This window comes from Dendropsophus ebraccatus, chromosome 2 (genome assembly GCF_027789765.1).
Source record: "Dendropsophus ebraccatus isolate aDenEbr1 chromosome 2, aDenEbr1.pat, whole genome shotgun sequence".
NCBI classification, from domain to species: Eukaryota; Metazoa; Chordata; class Amphibia; order Anura; family Hylidae; genus Dendropsophus; species Dendropsophus ebraccatus.
Window position 1 is genome coordinate 185,347,949 of NC_091455.1, and position 16,316 is coordinate 185,364,264.

Below are 16,316 nucleotides of genomic sequence, written 5' to 3' on the forward strand. Positions count from 1 at the left end.
CATTAATAAAATCATTCGAGGGCCGCATACCGTGTGCGGCAGTTAGTAGCGTGGGTTTGCAGCACCCGGGGCAAGGCAAAGTATTGTTCCCATAGTGCCCCTGCTATTGTAGTTAACCCCCAGTGATGCCCCTGCTATTGTAGTTAACCCCCCCCAGTGATGCCCCTTGTAGTCTAGTTAACCCCCAAGTCATGTCCCTGGTAGCCTAGTTAACCCCCCCAGTGATGCCTCTGGTAGGCCTAGTTAACCCCCATCAGTCATATCCCTGGTAGCCTAGTTAACCCCCATCAGGCATGTCTCTGGTGGCCTAGTTAACCCCCATCAGGCATGTCCCTGGTGGCCTAGTTAACCCCCATCAGGCATGTCCCTGGTGGCCTAGTTAACCCCCATCAGGCATGTCCCTGGTGCCCTAGTTAACCCCCATCAGGCATGTCCCTGGTGGCCTAGTTAACCCCCATCAGGCATGTCCCTGGTGGCCTAGTTAACCCCCATCAAGCATGTCCCTGGTGGCCTAGTTAACCCCCATCAGGCATGTCCCTGGTGGCCTAGTTAACCCCCATCAGGCATGTCCCTGGTGGCCTAGTTAACCCCCATCAGGCATGTCCCTGGTGGCCTAGTTAACCCCCAAATAAAAAAAACTAAACATCCCACTCACCTTACCTCCGCTTCCACGCTGCCCATGTCCTCTTCTGTCCCAGGTCCTCTGTGCCGGTCTTCTCCTGCAGGCGGCGCGCGATGAAATGACGTCATCGCGTGTGGCCCGCAGGAGACTGAAGACACGCGCCGCTCTGCTGGGGAAGAAGCCGGCATAGACAGCATCCTCCTGTGTCCGGCAGCTGTCACAGACACCGGAGGATGCTGTGTATGCCGGCTCCTTCCTTCTCCAGAGCGGCGCGCATGACAGGGGAGCTGCGGGCCGCATCGGGAGGTCTCAGGGGCCAGATGCGGCCCGCGGGCCGGAGGTTCCCCACCCCTGCTTTAAACAATAGGTCATTTTCTGATGACTAGTGTTGAGTGGACTTGGTGAACTGTTCGGGTTCAGCAACGTTCTCCGAACCCGAATGCTTGGCATTAGACTCGTGGCGACTGGAGCAGTTAGATGCTGCCCTAGAGAGTCCTGGAACACTTGAATACAACCTATGGTGGCATCCGACTTCTCCAGCTGCCAGGAGTCAAATTGCTGAGTGTTCAGGTTTGGAGAACGTTGCAGAGCCTTTCGGCATTTGATTAGCGCTGGCTGCTGAACTTGGATAAAGCCAAAAAGCCATGGCTGTATCCATGTTTTCCAGACAACGTTAGAGCTTTATTCAAGTTCAGCAGCCCCAGCTAATCAAATGCCGATCGTTCGGGTTCGGATGGACTCGAACCCGAACCTGGTTCGCTCATCTCTACTTGTAACCACTAAAAACAGCCTCTAGTTATGAAGTGGTTAAATGTACTGCAAATATCTTTTCCATGATCAAAAGAATTAATGTTCCGGCAACTAGCTAAAAAGATGCATTGTATCATACCCAAGACTCGTTGCATCTTAAAGGTAATTTCCAGCATATTCATATAATCAATAGCAATTACAGCATTAATTCCTGATCTCAAACACCATTACCGCTAATATATTCCGTTATTATGGGAAGCTTCTGTGCTCTCCTGCTACCATAGCATAAAAGCCAGGATTTTTGTATGTAGCCACCAAGAAGATGTGTTATTGCAAACAGCATAAAAAGCTATTCAATTTGCCAGCAATCCATACCCTTTGTTCCATTCACATACGGCCTGTGTGACTCCTCATTGAAGCTTATCAGTCATTTGTGTAAAGCCAATTTCCCATCCCTTTGCTGAAGATAGCCTCTTTAATCTATGTTTCCACAGTTGGCCAAAGTAACAGTTCGAGAGTCCTTATCGAATAAAGCAAAATTTTTGATTATCCATGCTACTGCAGATGGTGAGTAATGCTTTATTAATCCTTAATCTATTCCATAATGATAAGAACCTATTAGACAGATGCTCCTCGCCGAGCGGTTAGGAAATGGGCTTTAATTAATTTGTCCCCTTTACTGATACTAATCTTATTTTACAGAAAAAATCCACTTCCAGCACACTGCGGAACTCATCACAAATTTAGTCAAAGCCAAAGCCAATTATTCCTTACTGGTAAGTTCCTTACCTGTATACGGTGTACGTCTGCAGGGTCAGGACTATGGCAGCAAAGCAGTGACCCGGGGTGGTACGCATGTATGATTGGAGTGTTTTACCTACTGACACAAATGACACAAGACTGTTGGATCATGCAGTCACCTATGGTCAAGACAGGTCATGCATCACCAGCTTGGGCAAAAGCTTGACTAACCCATTGATAATAAATACATCAGATGGTCACAGTTCTGATCTTTTAGGTTTGGGGCACTGAAAATGTTTGGGCTATGTTCACACACACACACAGTCAAAATGACAGCAGTTTTTATAGGACGGCCATCATTACACTGCAAATAAGAGTCGTTATTTTAAATTCATTATATGAGTATAATAATAAATAAATAATAATGGCTGTTATTTGCCACTAATGACGTCCGTCTAATAAAAACAAATAGCATTTTGAAGGAGTGTGAACATAGCCTTAGGCTGTGTTCCCATTTGTGGATTGGATCATATGATCCTAATTGATTATGGGGGTTCTTAACTTTGACTGTTGACTGTTTGGGCATTGCCATGTAAGTAAAAAAAATAAACATCCCACTCACCTTACCTCCGCTCCCACGCTGCCCATGTCCTCTTTGTAATTTAGTAATTTAGCACCAGGCTTCATCACAGGTGTTTTTCTTGATATGATTAAAAGGGCGCTCCAGCATTTATTTATTTTTTTATTATTTCAAAATCACTGCTGTCAGAAAGTTATATAGTGTTGTAATTTACTTCTATTTAAAAATCTCAAGTCTTAAATTGCTTATCAGCTGCTGTATGTCCTGCAGGAAGTGGTGCAGGACACAGTGCTCTCTGCTGCCACCTCTGCCCATGTCAGGAACTGTCCAGAGCATTAACAAATCCCTATAGAAAATCTCTCCTGCTCTGGACAGTTCCTGACACGGACAGAGGTGGCAGCAGAGAGCACTGGGTCAGACTGGAAAGAATACATCACTTCCTTCAGGACATACAGCAGTTAATAAGTACTAGATTTTTAAATAAAACTAATGTACAAATCTTTCTAAGTTTCTAGTACCAGCAAAACCTTCCTGTAAATGAACATTGCTATGTTTTGCCTTTATCGCAGTCCAAACAGGAAAGTGGGACAGATAATAGGGGGGGGGGGGGGAATAACACAACATTAACCCAATGCATAACTTTTTATTATTCCTTTACCATAACAGCACATCCCCATAGGCTTGGAGACATCAACCACAGTGATTTTTTTTTCTTTATCGGCCTTTAAAAACAGACGTGACCTCTGTTATTGACAAAATCATTAATACCATTTCTATCAGACGAGCCGCTGGCTGACATTTCCATTTTACAGCTCTAACTTTTATTATGCAACATTTTTAATTAGATAATGATTCCCTTAAATTCATAATCTGATTATAAATAACAAACTGTCATTATAAATGTGTTTAATCACAGCACTTTAGCGGCACAGGGCCTGTATAGAAATGCCAGGACACCGCTCTGTTCTTTACATCTCATTCTACTATGGTTCACTTGATAAAATGCAGGCACACAGATTTCCATCACTTAAAGGGGTTGTCCAGCAAAAATCTTTTCATTCAAAGCAACTGATATTAGAAAGTTATATAGATTTGTAATTTAGTTCTATTAAAAAATCTCAAGTCTTCCCATACTTGTTAGCTGCTGTATGTCCTGCAGGAAATGTTGTTTCATTTTCAGTCTGACACAGTGCTCTCTGCTGACATCTCTGGTCAAAACAGGAACTCTGTCTCGGTTTTCTCTAAATCCCTATAGAAAACCTCTCCTGCTCTGGACAGTTCCTGTCTCGGCCAGAGATGTCAGCAGAGAGCACTGTGTCAGACTGAAAATAAAACACTTTCCTTTAGTACATACAGCAGCTGATAAGTATGGGAAGACTTGAGATTTTTTAATAGAAGTAAATTACAAATCTATATAACTTTCTGACACCAGTTGATTTATAAGAAAAAGATTTTCGCTGGACAACCCTTTTAATTCTCTTTATATTGTCTATCTGGAGCTCTGTATAAAAAACCAACAAACAAACAAAAAAACAGCTCTCTGACCACTAAGGCCCCATTCACATTTTATTTTTAAGCTATAGCTAAATGTACCTGTGTGGGATACTAGCAAACAAAAAGTATTCAGACCCAATGGGGGAGAGTTATCAAACATGGTGTAAAGTGAAACTGGCTCAGTTGCCCCTAGCAACCAATCAGATTCCACCTTTCATTTTCCAAAGAGTCTGTGAGGAATGAAAGGTGGAATCTGATTGGTTGCTAGGGGCAACTGAGTCAGTTTCACTTTACACCATGTGTGATAAATCTCCCCCAATATGTATCTGCTGTGAGTCCATTGACTTTAAAGGAAATGTACCATCAGGCACATCATTTTTATTATTTTTACCTTAGCCACTCACCCTAGGGATTCCGGTGGTGCAGACCTTTTTGTAAAACACTACCTGATTCCCACACTTGGTGCCGTTCTTTTCCGGCGCATCGGCCCGGCTCTTGTTGAAAGTTAGTGGATGGCCGTCATTTTTGACAAATAATGGCCGTTATTTCATAACAATGGACAATGTTTTAAAATAACGCCAATAATTTGCCATTACATGCACTAAATTTCAACAGTGTGTGAACATAGCCTTTCTGTGTTTCCAATCCACTCCTGGTTTTAGTTGAGGACCAAAATTCTGAGCAAAAATACTGCGTGTAAACCCAGCCTAAAGCTGCTGGCACTGTTAGATAGCTGTTAGGGCAAAAAGACACTTGGTACCTTTAATATAGCTGTCATTTCTATAACACAGAAAAATGCTTTTATTTTCTGGTGCCAAATGTGGGAGAAAATAAAGAGTACTAGAGTTCTAGAACGTCCCCTTGCTCCCCCTCCCATCCCTGTTCCTGTCCAATTGCAAGTCAGCTGAAAGCTGAGATCGGTTTCCAAACCTCGCTCCTGCAATCAATCTGTATGTACAGCATAGGAACAAGAATCGGAAACAAGGATCAGCACTGACAGCTGAGCCCTGACTGGTAATCAAGCAGAGCCAGAGATGGGAGGAGGAGAAAAGAGGCATTCCAGCTCTCAACACTACAGGAGCATGGGGAAGCCTCTTTGACACCTGAGACATGGGAGGACAGACAGACATCTGGTGCCATTCACTTATCTCTTTGCCCTACCCTTTATCGAACAGCAGCTTAAATTAGATCTGTTAGCTGAAATATACTTTCCAATATACAGAATGAACTCTGCTAGCGACTACATTCAGTTTGTTTCCTGAATGTATAGGTTTTCTTTTTGTGGAACTGAAAATCATAGTCACTTTTAAGTCCCTCAAAAAGATTATACATTCTGAAAAAGACTGAACATAGACACTAAGGCTGTATTTACACGTCCATTGTTCTGTCCGCAATTGCAACATAAAACCTATAGGTCCACGGTCACAGGCTACACTATGGATGTGTGAATATAGCCTAACACTACGTTTTTTTTTAAATTCTTTATTTCTTTTTCATTTATGACATATAAAAATATCCGACATACAAAAATTGCCATACATTCCATTGATCAACAACCCTTTGGCTCAAAATCAATATTCATTGTTGAATGCTTAACAATTCCGTCCCCAAAAGATCACACCCACTCAAGACCCTCCCTCCCTCCCCCACCCATACCCCGGCCAGGAAAGCTGGAGAGAGAATAAAAACAGCAGAGAGCTAACCAAGCTACTGTGCTCTCCCCGGCCACCGACATCCCCAAGGACTCCTAGCAAGATTGGGATGTTCTCTTCATAAATACCTCTGTTATTTAACTCTTCATTAACCTCTGACCAGAATTCCCCTATGACTGGACATGTCCATAGCAAATGCATCAACCCTGCACCCTCCATCCCACATTTACAACAGCAAGAGTTGTCCCTAATACCGATCCTTTCCATAAAAACCGGGGTGTAATGAATTCTGTGAATAACTTTAAATTGAGTAAGGTTGTGTTCTAAATTCGTGGAAACCTTAGCTACACTACTAACAACACTATCCCATTCTTCAGTGGTCAGTGGTCCGAGATCCCTCTCCCAATACTTCTTGTAACCCTCCTTTATTAAACAATATTTTTGTGTTAGTAAAATCTTATATATCTTAGAAACTATGTGTTTAACCCCACATATTCCCATTATATCATGAATTCCATCATTATAATGAACAAAAAATAAACTTTTATCCGGTGTTTTATCATGTGCATTTTTTAATTGCAAATATCTAAATCTATGTCCCCATTCATTCCCTCCCCCTAAAGACAATGAACCTATATCTTTTAGTGCCCCATCTACAAAAAAATCCTTTACTTTAACATAGTGTAACTTTTTCCAGTACCCTTGCGAGGTAATCTTGGCGAATTCTGTCAAATAGGTATTCTCCCACAAATCAGTGCATTCTAAGCTCCCCCTGACCTTACATATCCTTTTTATTTCTTTCCAAACTTTACTACATTGATTTCCGAACCAGTCTTTATTCGAAGCATTCATCCGAATCACACCAGACTCTAATTTGGTAAATATGTCTCTCCTATTACCTCCGTTCCACCCAAGGACATCCTTATACGTCAGCAAAAATCCCAGCTGGTAGGATAAATAATATAATCTGAAGTCTGGAAGCCCAAACCCTCCCTTCTTCATGGGGGGGCAAAAGTGTAGATACTTCAATCTCACCCTCTTTCTTCCCCAGATCAGCCCATTCAAGATCCGCTCGATCCCCCGGAACCATTTATCCTTGATCCAGGAGGGAGCAGCGGCCAAGAAGAAACCGATCTGGGGCAGAACCACCATCTTTATTAGTGAAAGTCTCGCTGACATAGAGAGCGGCAGCTTCCCCCATACACTTATCTTGTCTTGAACCCTCTTTAAAGCAGGCTTCAGATTATATTCTACGTACTGCTCTGGTGAGGGTGTCAGAACCACCCCAAGATACTCCAGTCCTTCCCCCTCCGCAAGAATCCTTAAGTTGCCTATTCCCCCTATTACGGCCCCATCCAATGGTAACACCGATGACTTGGTCCAGTTTATCTCCAGCCCCGTAAATGACCCAAGCTTCTGAAAGTCGGTGATCACTGACGGTAAGCAAATCTCGGGGCTGGAGACAAACAGGAGCAGGTCATCGGCATATAAAAGAATTTTTTCCTCGCATCCCCTCACTTCGAAACCCTTAAATGGGCAGTGCTGCCTAATCCACTCTGCCACGGGCTCTATATACAAACAAAATAATAATGGTGAAAGGGGGCAGCCTTGTCTAGTTCCTCTAGAAATTATAAATGAAGGGGAGGGGATACCATTAACACTAACTGAGGCTCTGGGGTTCCTATACAACAATTTAATCATACCTGAAAAGATGTTACCGATACCAAAGCCTTCTATAACCCTCCACAAATATGGCCACTCCACGCGGTCAAAAGCTTTGGTCGCGTCAAGCCCCAGCAGCGCCCTGGTACCCTCTCCCTTAACTTGCATATTCAGAAAGGCTCTTTTAATATTATGATGGACACTCCTACCCGGCATAAAGCCACTTTGATCGTCTGCAATAATAGTTTCCATTACTTTCCCTAATCTCAATGCCAATACCTTAGCAAATATTTTATAATCGGTATTCAGCAATGAGATGGGGCGGTAGGCTTCCATCTCAGTGCTCCCTTTATCCTTCTTTTTAATAAGGATAATATTGGCTTCTTCCATAGACGCTGGCAAGAACCCCTGTGTACAGGATTCATTGAGAACCCGCAGCAAAAATGGTAAAAGAATATTAGAATGACATCTATATATATCATAGGGCAGTCCATCTGGACCAGGGGCCGTATTGCCCTTGATTGAACGGAGCGCTTCCTCTAGCTCTCCCAACCTGATAGGGGAGTCCATAAGTATTCTTTGGGCCGTGGAGATCCTAGGGAGTTTAATCTGCCCAAGAAAGTCCGTATGCAGACTCCCTAAGTCAGGATTCGAGGAGGTATAGAGGGAGGCGAAGAAGTTCTTAAATTCAATCCCAATCTGCTCTTGTGAGTGATACAATATCCCATCCATACCTCTGATTACTTTGATATCTTGGGATTCCCTCTGACTGCGGATGACATTAGCAAGAGTTTTGCCTGGTCTATTCCCCTCAGAATAGGATCTCTGATCATAAAATAGCAGCCTACTGTTTGCCTTCTGTTTGGAGTAGATAGCATATTTCTCCTCCGCGGATTTTAACTGAGCTAATGTCTCAGCACCTCCTACCTCTGAGTATGCTAACTTAGCTGTGTCAATATTTCGTAGCAGGTCTTCCTCCTCTTTCATAAAGCCTCTTTTTTTAACAGAGATCTCCTTAATGTAGATACCCCTTATAAAGGCCTTTAGGGTATCCCAAACACATTGAATGGATGCCGATCCCAGATTGTATTCCAGAAACTGGGCAATTTCTCTTGCCACCCCTTCCCTATTTTCCAACAACTGGAGCCAGTGGGGATTTAATCTAAAGAATCTACCAGTCCTACTCTCCTCTTTGCTCTTGATCACCCACAACAACGGTGAGTGATCTGATAGGACCCTGGGAGCATAGCTGACTTTAGAGACACTCCTGAGCCCAGCCTGATTACATAGGAGAAGATCTATCCGTGAGGCTGAGTTGTGCGACGCACTAAAACATGAAAAAATATTAGCAAAGGGGTGCAAGACCCTCCATGCATCGCACAACCCGGTCTCCGCACAAAACCTCCACAAGGGGGAACTTATCCCTTGGCGGCTATCATTATGCGATCTCCTGTCTCTGGGCTCCATCGTACAGTTAAAGTCCCCATTGACAAAGAGATTAGAGTACTCCTTCCCACTCGCAAACTGTAATAATTCCACCAGAACGTCTGTGGAAAAAGGCGGGGGGATATAAATAAAAGCCAACACTGTGCTAACCCCCTCCAAATCTCCCCATAGAAAAACAAACCGACCCCTCGAGTCGGAGTGGACCTGTTTAACTATAAAATCTATCTTATCATGTATCAACACTGACACACCTGATGAATAAACAGAACCATAAGAGTGAAACATCCGGGAAGCCCACCTTTTACTGATACAAACCGCCGTTGCTTTAGTAAGATGAGTTTCCAGTAACCCAATTATTGCAGGTAGGTATTTGGAAAGACCCATAAATACATTCATTCTTTTAAGACGGTCATTCAAACCTCTGACATTCCATACAATAACTCTCACCATCTAAAAAAGAAAAAAAAAAAAAAAAAAAAAAGGAGTATTCCCTCCCTCCTTTCCTGGCCGAACCCTCCCCCCCTCCCCCTCCCTCCACCCCAATCCACCCCCCCCTCCCCCACCTGGCCCCTGAATCCAGTACAGCGGCCTCAATCCTTGCATATTACCACTTCCCTCCGCCTGCCCCCCTCTCCACCCCCCCCCCCCCCCCACGAACACCGACAAAAATAAGAAAATGGGTGCCAGCAGCCCCACAAACCATCTATAACCCTTCTCTCTCGAGCCAGGCCGAGGCCTCCTGCGGATTAGTGAAAAATATAGCTTTTTTCTTATAAAGAATCCTCAGTCTGGCAGGAAAGAGAAGGGAAAAGCCGATTTCGGCCTGATGCAATCTCCTCTTGACTCCACCAAAGCTAGCCCGTTGCATCTGAGTCAGCCTTGAGAAGTCTGGAAATATTGAGACCTTACTACCGTTATACGTCAAGTCCCTCATCCCTCGGGCTTGTTTTAATATCAGGTCCCTATCCCCTGATCCAAACACTTTCAATATTAATGTACGTGGAGGGGACCCAGGGGGGGGGCGCTCTCAAAGGGACTCGGTGTGCCCTCTCAATACCGAACAGAGCTGACAACTCAAATCCGGCCATTATATCTTTTAGCCACTTAAAACAAAATTCTGCTGGACAGTCGCCTTCTGTACCCTCTGGGAGACCCACTATCCTGAGATTGTTCCTCCTTGATCTATCTTCTAACTCTTGCAGCTTGCCCCTGATCTCAGTATTTTCTTTCTTCAGAAACTCCAGATCTTTTTTAATGGATTGGGTTGTCTCATCTATAACAGGAATTTCCTTTTCCATAAGCACTACCCTATCCCTAACCTTGTTCAGATCATCTCTAATCAACATAATATCAGTGGAGATTTGGGCAGTATGCGTGGAGAGTGTGGAAATAGCCTTGGTGCAGTTTTGCACCTCTTTCAGAATATCCAATAACTCCGGTTGTGGAGTGGAGCTGCCTGACTCTGTCTCCTCCCTGCTGGACGGCCCACTGCCGGACAAGAAACTGACTCCGGGTGAGCCCTCCATCGGGGCAAGAGACAATCTGTCCCTAGACCCGCCCTTTTTGGAGACCGGGGTTGTTTTAAGGAATTTCTCCATTCTGTTTCCATCATTCCTGTCCTTGGCTACCTTAGCTGGCATGTTATATATATGTACACCCAATAACTGAATACATACAGGAGCCAGAACATTAAATATACATATAGATGGAGCACTTAGATCACTTTACATAGACAAAACCAGAGAGAAGGGAGTAAGTAAAGTTCGCAGCGAGTACAATCCTTGCATAGGAGCCGTGATGACTTATTCAGATGCTGTTCATATCGTACTGCCGAATCTTCCTTCTTTTCGGTAGCAGACTTATATCTGCCTTCCTCCCGCAGCGGTTTTATTCCTCTTTACTAAGGGGGAGACTAAAACATCCCGCAGCTGAAGAGGGAAGGAGGGACAGAAGGGGGGGGAAATGTAAGACATTCATCTCAGTTCAATAACCGCCCAGATAAATCAAGACCTTGCTGCAGCTCAAACTTGTGGCAGCTTAAGAACAATTTCTACTCTCAGGTGACCTCAGGTGACATATTTGTGTAAAACATAATCAAAACACCACCATCATCCTAGACCCTTTTCCCCTTCCATGGCGGGCAGATAGGCGTACTCAGTCCACCGCCACCAGTCTGTTCCCATCCTTCCCTTTTATGGATCACAATTTACTCACAGTTCAGGTTGCATGTTTAAATTGTAGCTTTCCTGGATTCTCGCCTCACACTGGTTTCCCAAAGCTCTTTTTAAGGAGAAACATGTGAAACTGTTCCCAGCTGTAGGTCAAATAGCAAGGGGTAGCCTTCTTGACACACTGAGTCTAAAAAAACAGAAATAGGCTAGTTTACCCCTTATTTATGCCTCCTTAGTTGTCATCTTGGAGCCGTCCATTACCTTATCTTGCATGCACCGAGTGAGTAGAAGAGCACAGGGATTCTGCACCCAACGGCACTGCGCGAGTCACGTGGCCTGGCGTGACGTTGACCGGCTCTCCCTCTCGCCAGATCTTCTGGGCTCAATTCCGGAGCCATCCCCAACAGCACCGCAGCAGCCAGGCCCCACCGCCGGTCAGAGTCCAGGATCGGATCAGCTCAATCCCGCACCCATGGCACCCACGGCACCTACGGCAGCAGCAGCGTCCCAGTCCACACCGTAAGCCGGGACGTGGGGAGGAGGGGGGAAGACGGGGGGGGGGGGAGGAGCAGCAGCGGCGCTACGTCTTGCCGCTCATGCTCCCCTCTCCCTCTAACACTACGTTTAGTCCATGAACCCACTCTCCTCCCCAGATCTTCTGCTACCAACATTCCAATAATTCCTGGTCCCTCTGTTTAGCAATTCCTGGTTGCACACTTCATACAAGGAGTAGAGATGATCGCCTATTACCTAGGCTGTATCCCTGTTTTCCAGGGGGTACTCGGGCTGTTTCCACCTTCCCCATGGAACGGCAAGGCAACGGGCGTCAAATGCCGATGGTTCGAGTTTGAATGAACCTGAACATCAGTTCTGTTCGATCATCTCTAACAAGGAGGTGCCTGCTTAGACAAGCATCGGTCCTAGTGGAGACCTGCCTCAGGTTCCGGTTCAGAATTAAACCAGCCACCATTGCAATAGTGGTGATGAATGGTCGTGGTCGCCGTAGGTTATTTACTAATTATATAGCTTGGCCTGGCCACATTTAGACCACGTATTTAGTCCCCGGAAAACCCTGTTTAGATCTTACCGAAGAAAGACTTAATAATGGGTTTAATAGCAATGGAATAAATCTGTCCTCTGTAGGCTTTCCTCTTTGCCTGTGTAAAGGAAGGCAGGCAGTGTGAAGCTCTAAATAAAAAAACAAAGAAGCTCCAGCTCTATTAAATATGTATTTTGGACCTGTGCTTTGGATCATTATGATTTCTTGATCTCCCCATACAAATTAGACCAACGTTACATCAATTTTGGCAAAATCATCCATCTTTCATATTCGGAACCAACCCAACTGGTCCTTTGGAATCTTTTGGATCTTTGGTTCCCTTGGAGATCTCGTCTTCTAGACATGCCAAGCAGCTCATCTCTGTTTTAGAAATAAACTGATGTTCTAGGTTGGTCCAAAAGTGCCTGTTAATGGGGATAGAATGCGGTTGGTTAAATGAATCAATTCCATGAGGACAGTTTTAGAGAATAGATTATAGAAACAAGATGTGGATTATGGATTGGTTGGATCTAAATCGATCGCCCTGTTCTATTGTCAATGTATAAGCAGCTTGTGTGGCTGTCCTTGGGGTCCTCACACTCATATCTCCGACAGTAAATGTAGGTTCCAAATTAAATTACCCTACAATGACAGGCTTGCCAAGTAGTGATTACAGCTAAAGAGGACAAAGGACATACATGGCAAGGGTTATATATTTATTATTGGAATAGAATGATATTATAATCCATTATTTTTCATATATTCCCTTTTAGATATATCCTGATGAAAATCATTATATGAAGAGCCAAGCAATGGAGCAGCACTTGCACAAGTCCATTGTGAATTTCTTTGAAGAATGCTTCAGAATTCAAGATAAGCCCCCTGTAGTAGCCATAGAAGAAGAAGAAGAGGAGGATTAAGTTTTGTCCGTGCCAAGTACAAACCAGTAACAATATGCAACTGAATCGTTTTCCTTGGAAACTACAAAATGTTATGTTTAGCATGTGTTTAACGGAACAGTGCCCTCAATGGCTTATCCGACCGTACCACTTCCCAGGAAGAAGAACATAAAGCATGGTGGACTCAGCAAACAGTGCTGTCTAATCACACAGCTTTTTGTTACAAAATAAAAGGTTTCTTGTACTTCAAAACAATAAAAAAAGGGGCAAAAAAACAAACAAAAACAAAAAAAGAGGAAGAATAGAAGAAATTAGACTTTTTGAGGAACTCCATGAAGACTATTACACAGACTAGACAACCTGTTAATTCATGACAACAACAGTAGCATTTAACCCGTTCTTATTCCCGCTCTAAATTAACATTGCATTCGAGTCTGAAGAAACTAATACTGTTAGTACGAAACAAAGATTATAGCACAATTATTTTATTAATACTAATTTACAGTTTGCTTGCTCAATATCACACCATAAAAAAAAAATGACAACTTTCAGGGCAGCAGAAACAAATACAATGTACTAACCTTACTAGAATTGTGTATACCATTGTTTTCTTTACGTTTAACTTGTTTTTATTGCCTTTAAATTTTTTTTTTACTCCTCTGTTTTATTTTTTTGCTGTTTGCTTCAGTGTATGAGAGATGCATAGAGGTATTTACTGTCGAATAGATGTGATTTTCTTGAGGCCAATTTTTAAAACTTTAAATGTATATTAGCCTATCCTCCTATAGTTCAGGTCGGAAGGGAACATTTTACAATAGACTGTGCATATTTGGGAGTCTTTTCTAATGGACATAACCCATTAATTTCAAGTCCCTATTAAAAAGTACATACATTAGTAAAATATCACTCTACAGAGGACAAAAACTTTTTGGCCCAGTTTGGTCCTCTAGTCTAGTATTATAGTTAACCAAATTTTTGATTCTGGTTGGTGACCAAGTCATTTTTTATTTAAGATTAAATAAAAAAAAAAAAAAAAACAATTTTAATAAAACATAAATTAATTAAAATAAAAAATAAAATTATAGATTACACATGGACTTTATCAATCAGATCTGCCCATTAGTTTGATATTTTTCCCATAAAATTATCAGTGGTGTGGTAATACGACATAACGTGGGTTACATAAGCTTGGGTATCATGGCTGCAGTTTAGTCAGGTTAGCTAAGGCCAAAGGGGTTTTTAAGAGTTAAATAAAATACAAGTGCAAGTCCTTAGACAATGCTGTCAGCTGACGTAGATAGGACATAACAAGGACTGCCTTTATCCCCAGCCATGATATTCATGCATAGGCGTGGAATCAATATACTTATCAGGGGCATCATTTATTACTCTGTGCTAGATATTACACTATATTGATTAAAAGCTCCCTGTTCTATTGTCATATATTCAATCTATGTGACATAGATTGTCACAAAAATGCTGTCAACATAGAAAAAGGCTATAGACAGAAAATGGAAAATGGTGTGTTATTTGGGTAATGCTTGTGATGTCCCAAACTGTGATGAGAGTGGGCGAATTTTGTCATTGAAATGAAATTGTATATGGAGACAAAAAAAAAAGTATTGAAATAATGATATGAGCATAGGACTTGCAGTCTGTGTTATCTACCATAAGGAAATAATAGATATATAGGCAGGGATGTAAGATAAATGGAATTCAGATTCTAGGTCTAACAGACAATGAAGAACGGAGGAATACAGCAAGTTCCAGGGACATAACAATGACAGTACATAACTATGGATGGACCGGATTTGTAAATCAACCTTAATGATTATGCTTGCAAAAGTAAAATGGGTTAAGCTGCAGTACATGATCATTGTTAAAGGGAAAATAACCCATTGTTTAAGTCAAGTTTTTATGCTAAACAGATTTTTTAAGAATTTTTGGGGATGTACTATTTGCATTTAATAGTCCTGAAGTCTTCGGTTTTCAATCTCATCTTTAACAGAGAAGTCTTGTGAAATTCAAAAACAGCAGGCAGGTAGGGGGGATGCAGGAACTTAATAAACAAAGTATACTTACTAGAGATGAGCGAACCTGGAGCATGCTCGAGTCCATCCGAACCCAATCGTTCAGCATTTGATTAGCGGTGGCTGCTGAAGTTGGATAAAGCCCTAAGGCTATGTGGAGATCATGGATATAGTCATTGGCTGTATCCATGTTTTCCAGACAACATTAGAGCTTTATCCAACTTCAGCAGCCCCCGCTAATCAAATGCAGAACGATTGGGTTCGGATGGACTTGAGCATGCTCCAGGTTCGCGCATCTCTAATACGTCATTTTCGCCTGGAAAACAGGTACGTCACATACCCGGCTCTTCCAGCTGCAATGCCACGGTCTGGCTGAGCCATTGCCTGTAATGTTATGTCTTTTTTTTTCCTTTTAGGACAGATGTTATTTTGAGGTCAAATAACGGTTGTTGTCTTATAATGTTAAGACAAAATAACCTCTAAATAACAGCCATCCTAAAAAAGGGCCAGAAAAAGACAGTGTGTGAATATAGTCAAAAAATATCATAGAGAGATTTGTACAATTTCCGTGTTTTCAACCAACTTCTGGTTTTGGTTAAAGAAAATACTCAGAGAAACACCTAATGAAGATTATTATTATTATTATTACATCATTATTATTATTTTCTAAAATTCTTTTTAGATGCTTGAGTATTTGACTCGAGTAATACCCACTGCTCACAAGAGTGGAGGATGCCTGGATAACCTATAAAATTCTTTTTTTGTTCTATTTATTTTGTATATTTTGTCCCATAAAGCAATGTTTAAATAATTTATATAAAAAATTAAAACAAAAAAATGCAATTGGTTTTTGCAAGACACATTAGAACTGTGGTGATATGCAAAAAATTGCTGGAGTTTTAATGTGTCTTGCAGAAAACTATTTCATTTTCTGATCTAATCGTTGTACATTTCAACAGACAAAATATACAAAAAAAGTTGAACAAAAAATTTAAAAACTTAACTGCGGGGGGTGGGAGATATACAGTAACTGACGGCCAAACAACCGTTCGTTCGTCAGTTATTGAGGGTGTATGGCACTATACTCGACTGGGCATGCTCCCTAAACACTGCTGTTCACACATTGTTTGAATTTCACTCAAAAATATAGCTATATTTTAGTATTATTTTACTGTGTGTGAACATAGCCTAATGAGAGACCAGCATCTCCATGTAGCTTATACCCTAAGG

The 16,316-nt window shown here is 42.3% G+C and overlaps 1 protein-coding gene across 3 annotated transcripts in view; it reads left to right on the top strand.

Moving 5' to 3' along the window:
• The window catches only part of DPP6 (dipeptidyl peptidase like 6), a 1,116,244-nt gene extending 1,101,061 nt beyond the window's left edge, over positions 1-15,183 (top strand). For all 3 annotated transcript variants that reach the window (XM_069958878.1, XM_069958876.1, XM_069958877.1), the window contains 3 exons: positions 1,867-1,939; positions 2,075-2,148; positions 12,931-15,183. In XM_069958878.1, coding sequence (XP_069814979.1) covers positions 1,867-1,939; positions 2,075-2,148; positions 12,931-13,077 — 294 coding nt within the window. In that variant the 3' untranslated portion in view covers positions 13,078-15,183. The remainder of the gene's footprint in view (positions 1-1,866; positions 1,940-2,074; positions 2,149-12,930) is intronic.
• Positions 15,184-16,316: the final 1,133 nt, after the last annotated feature.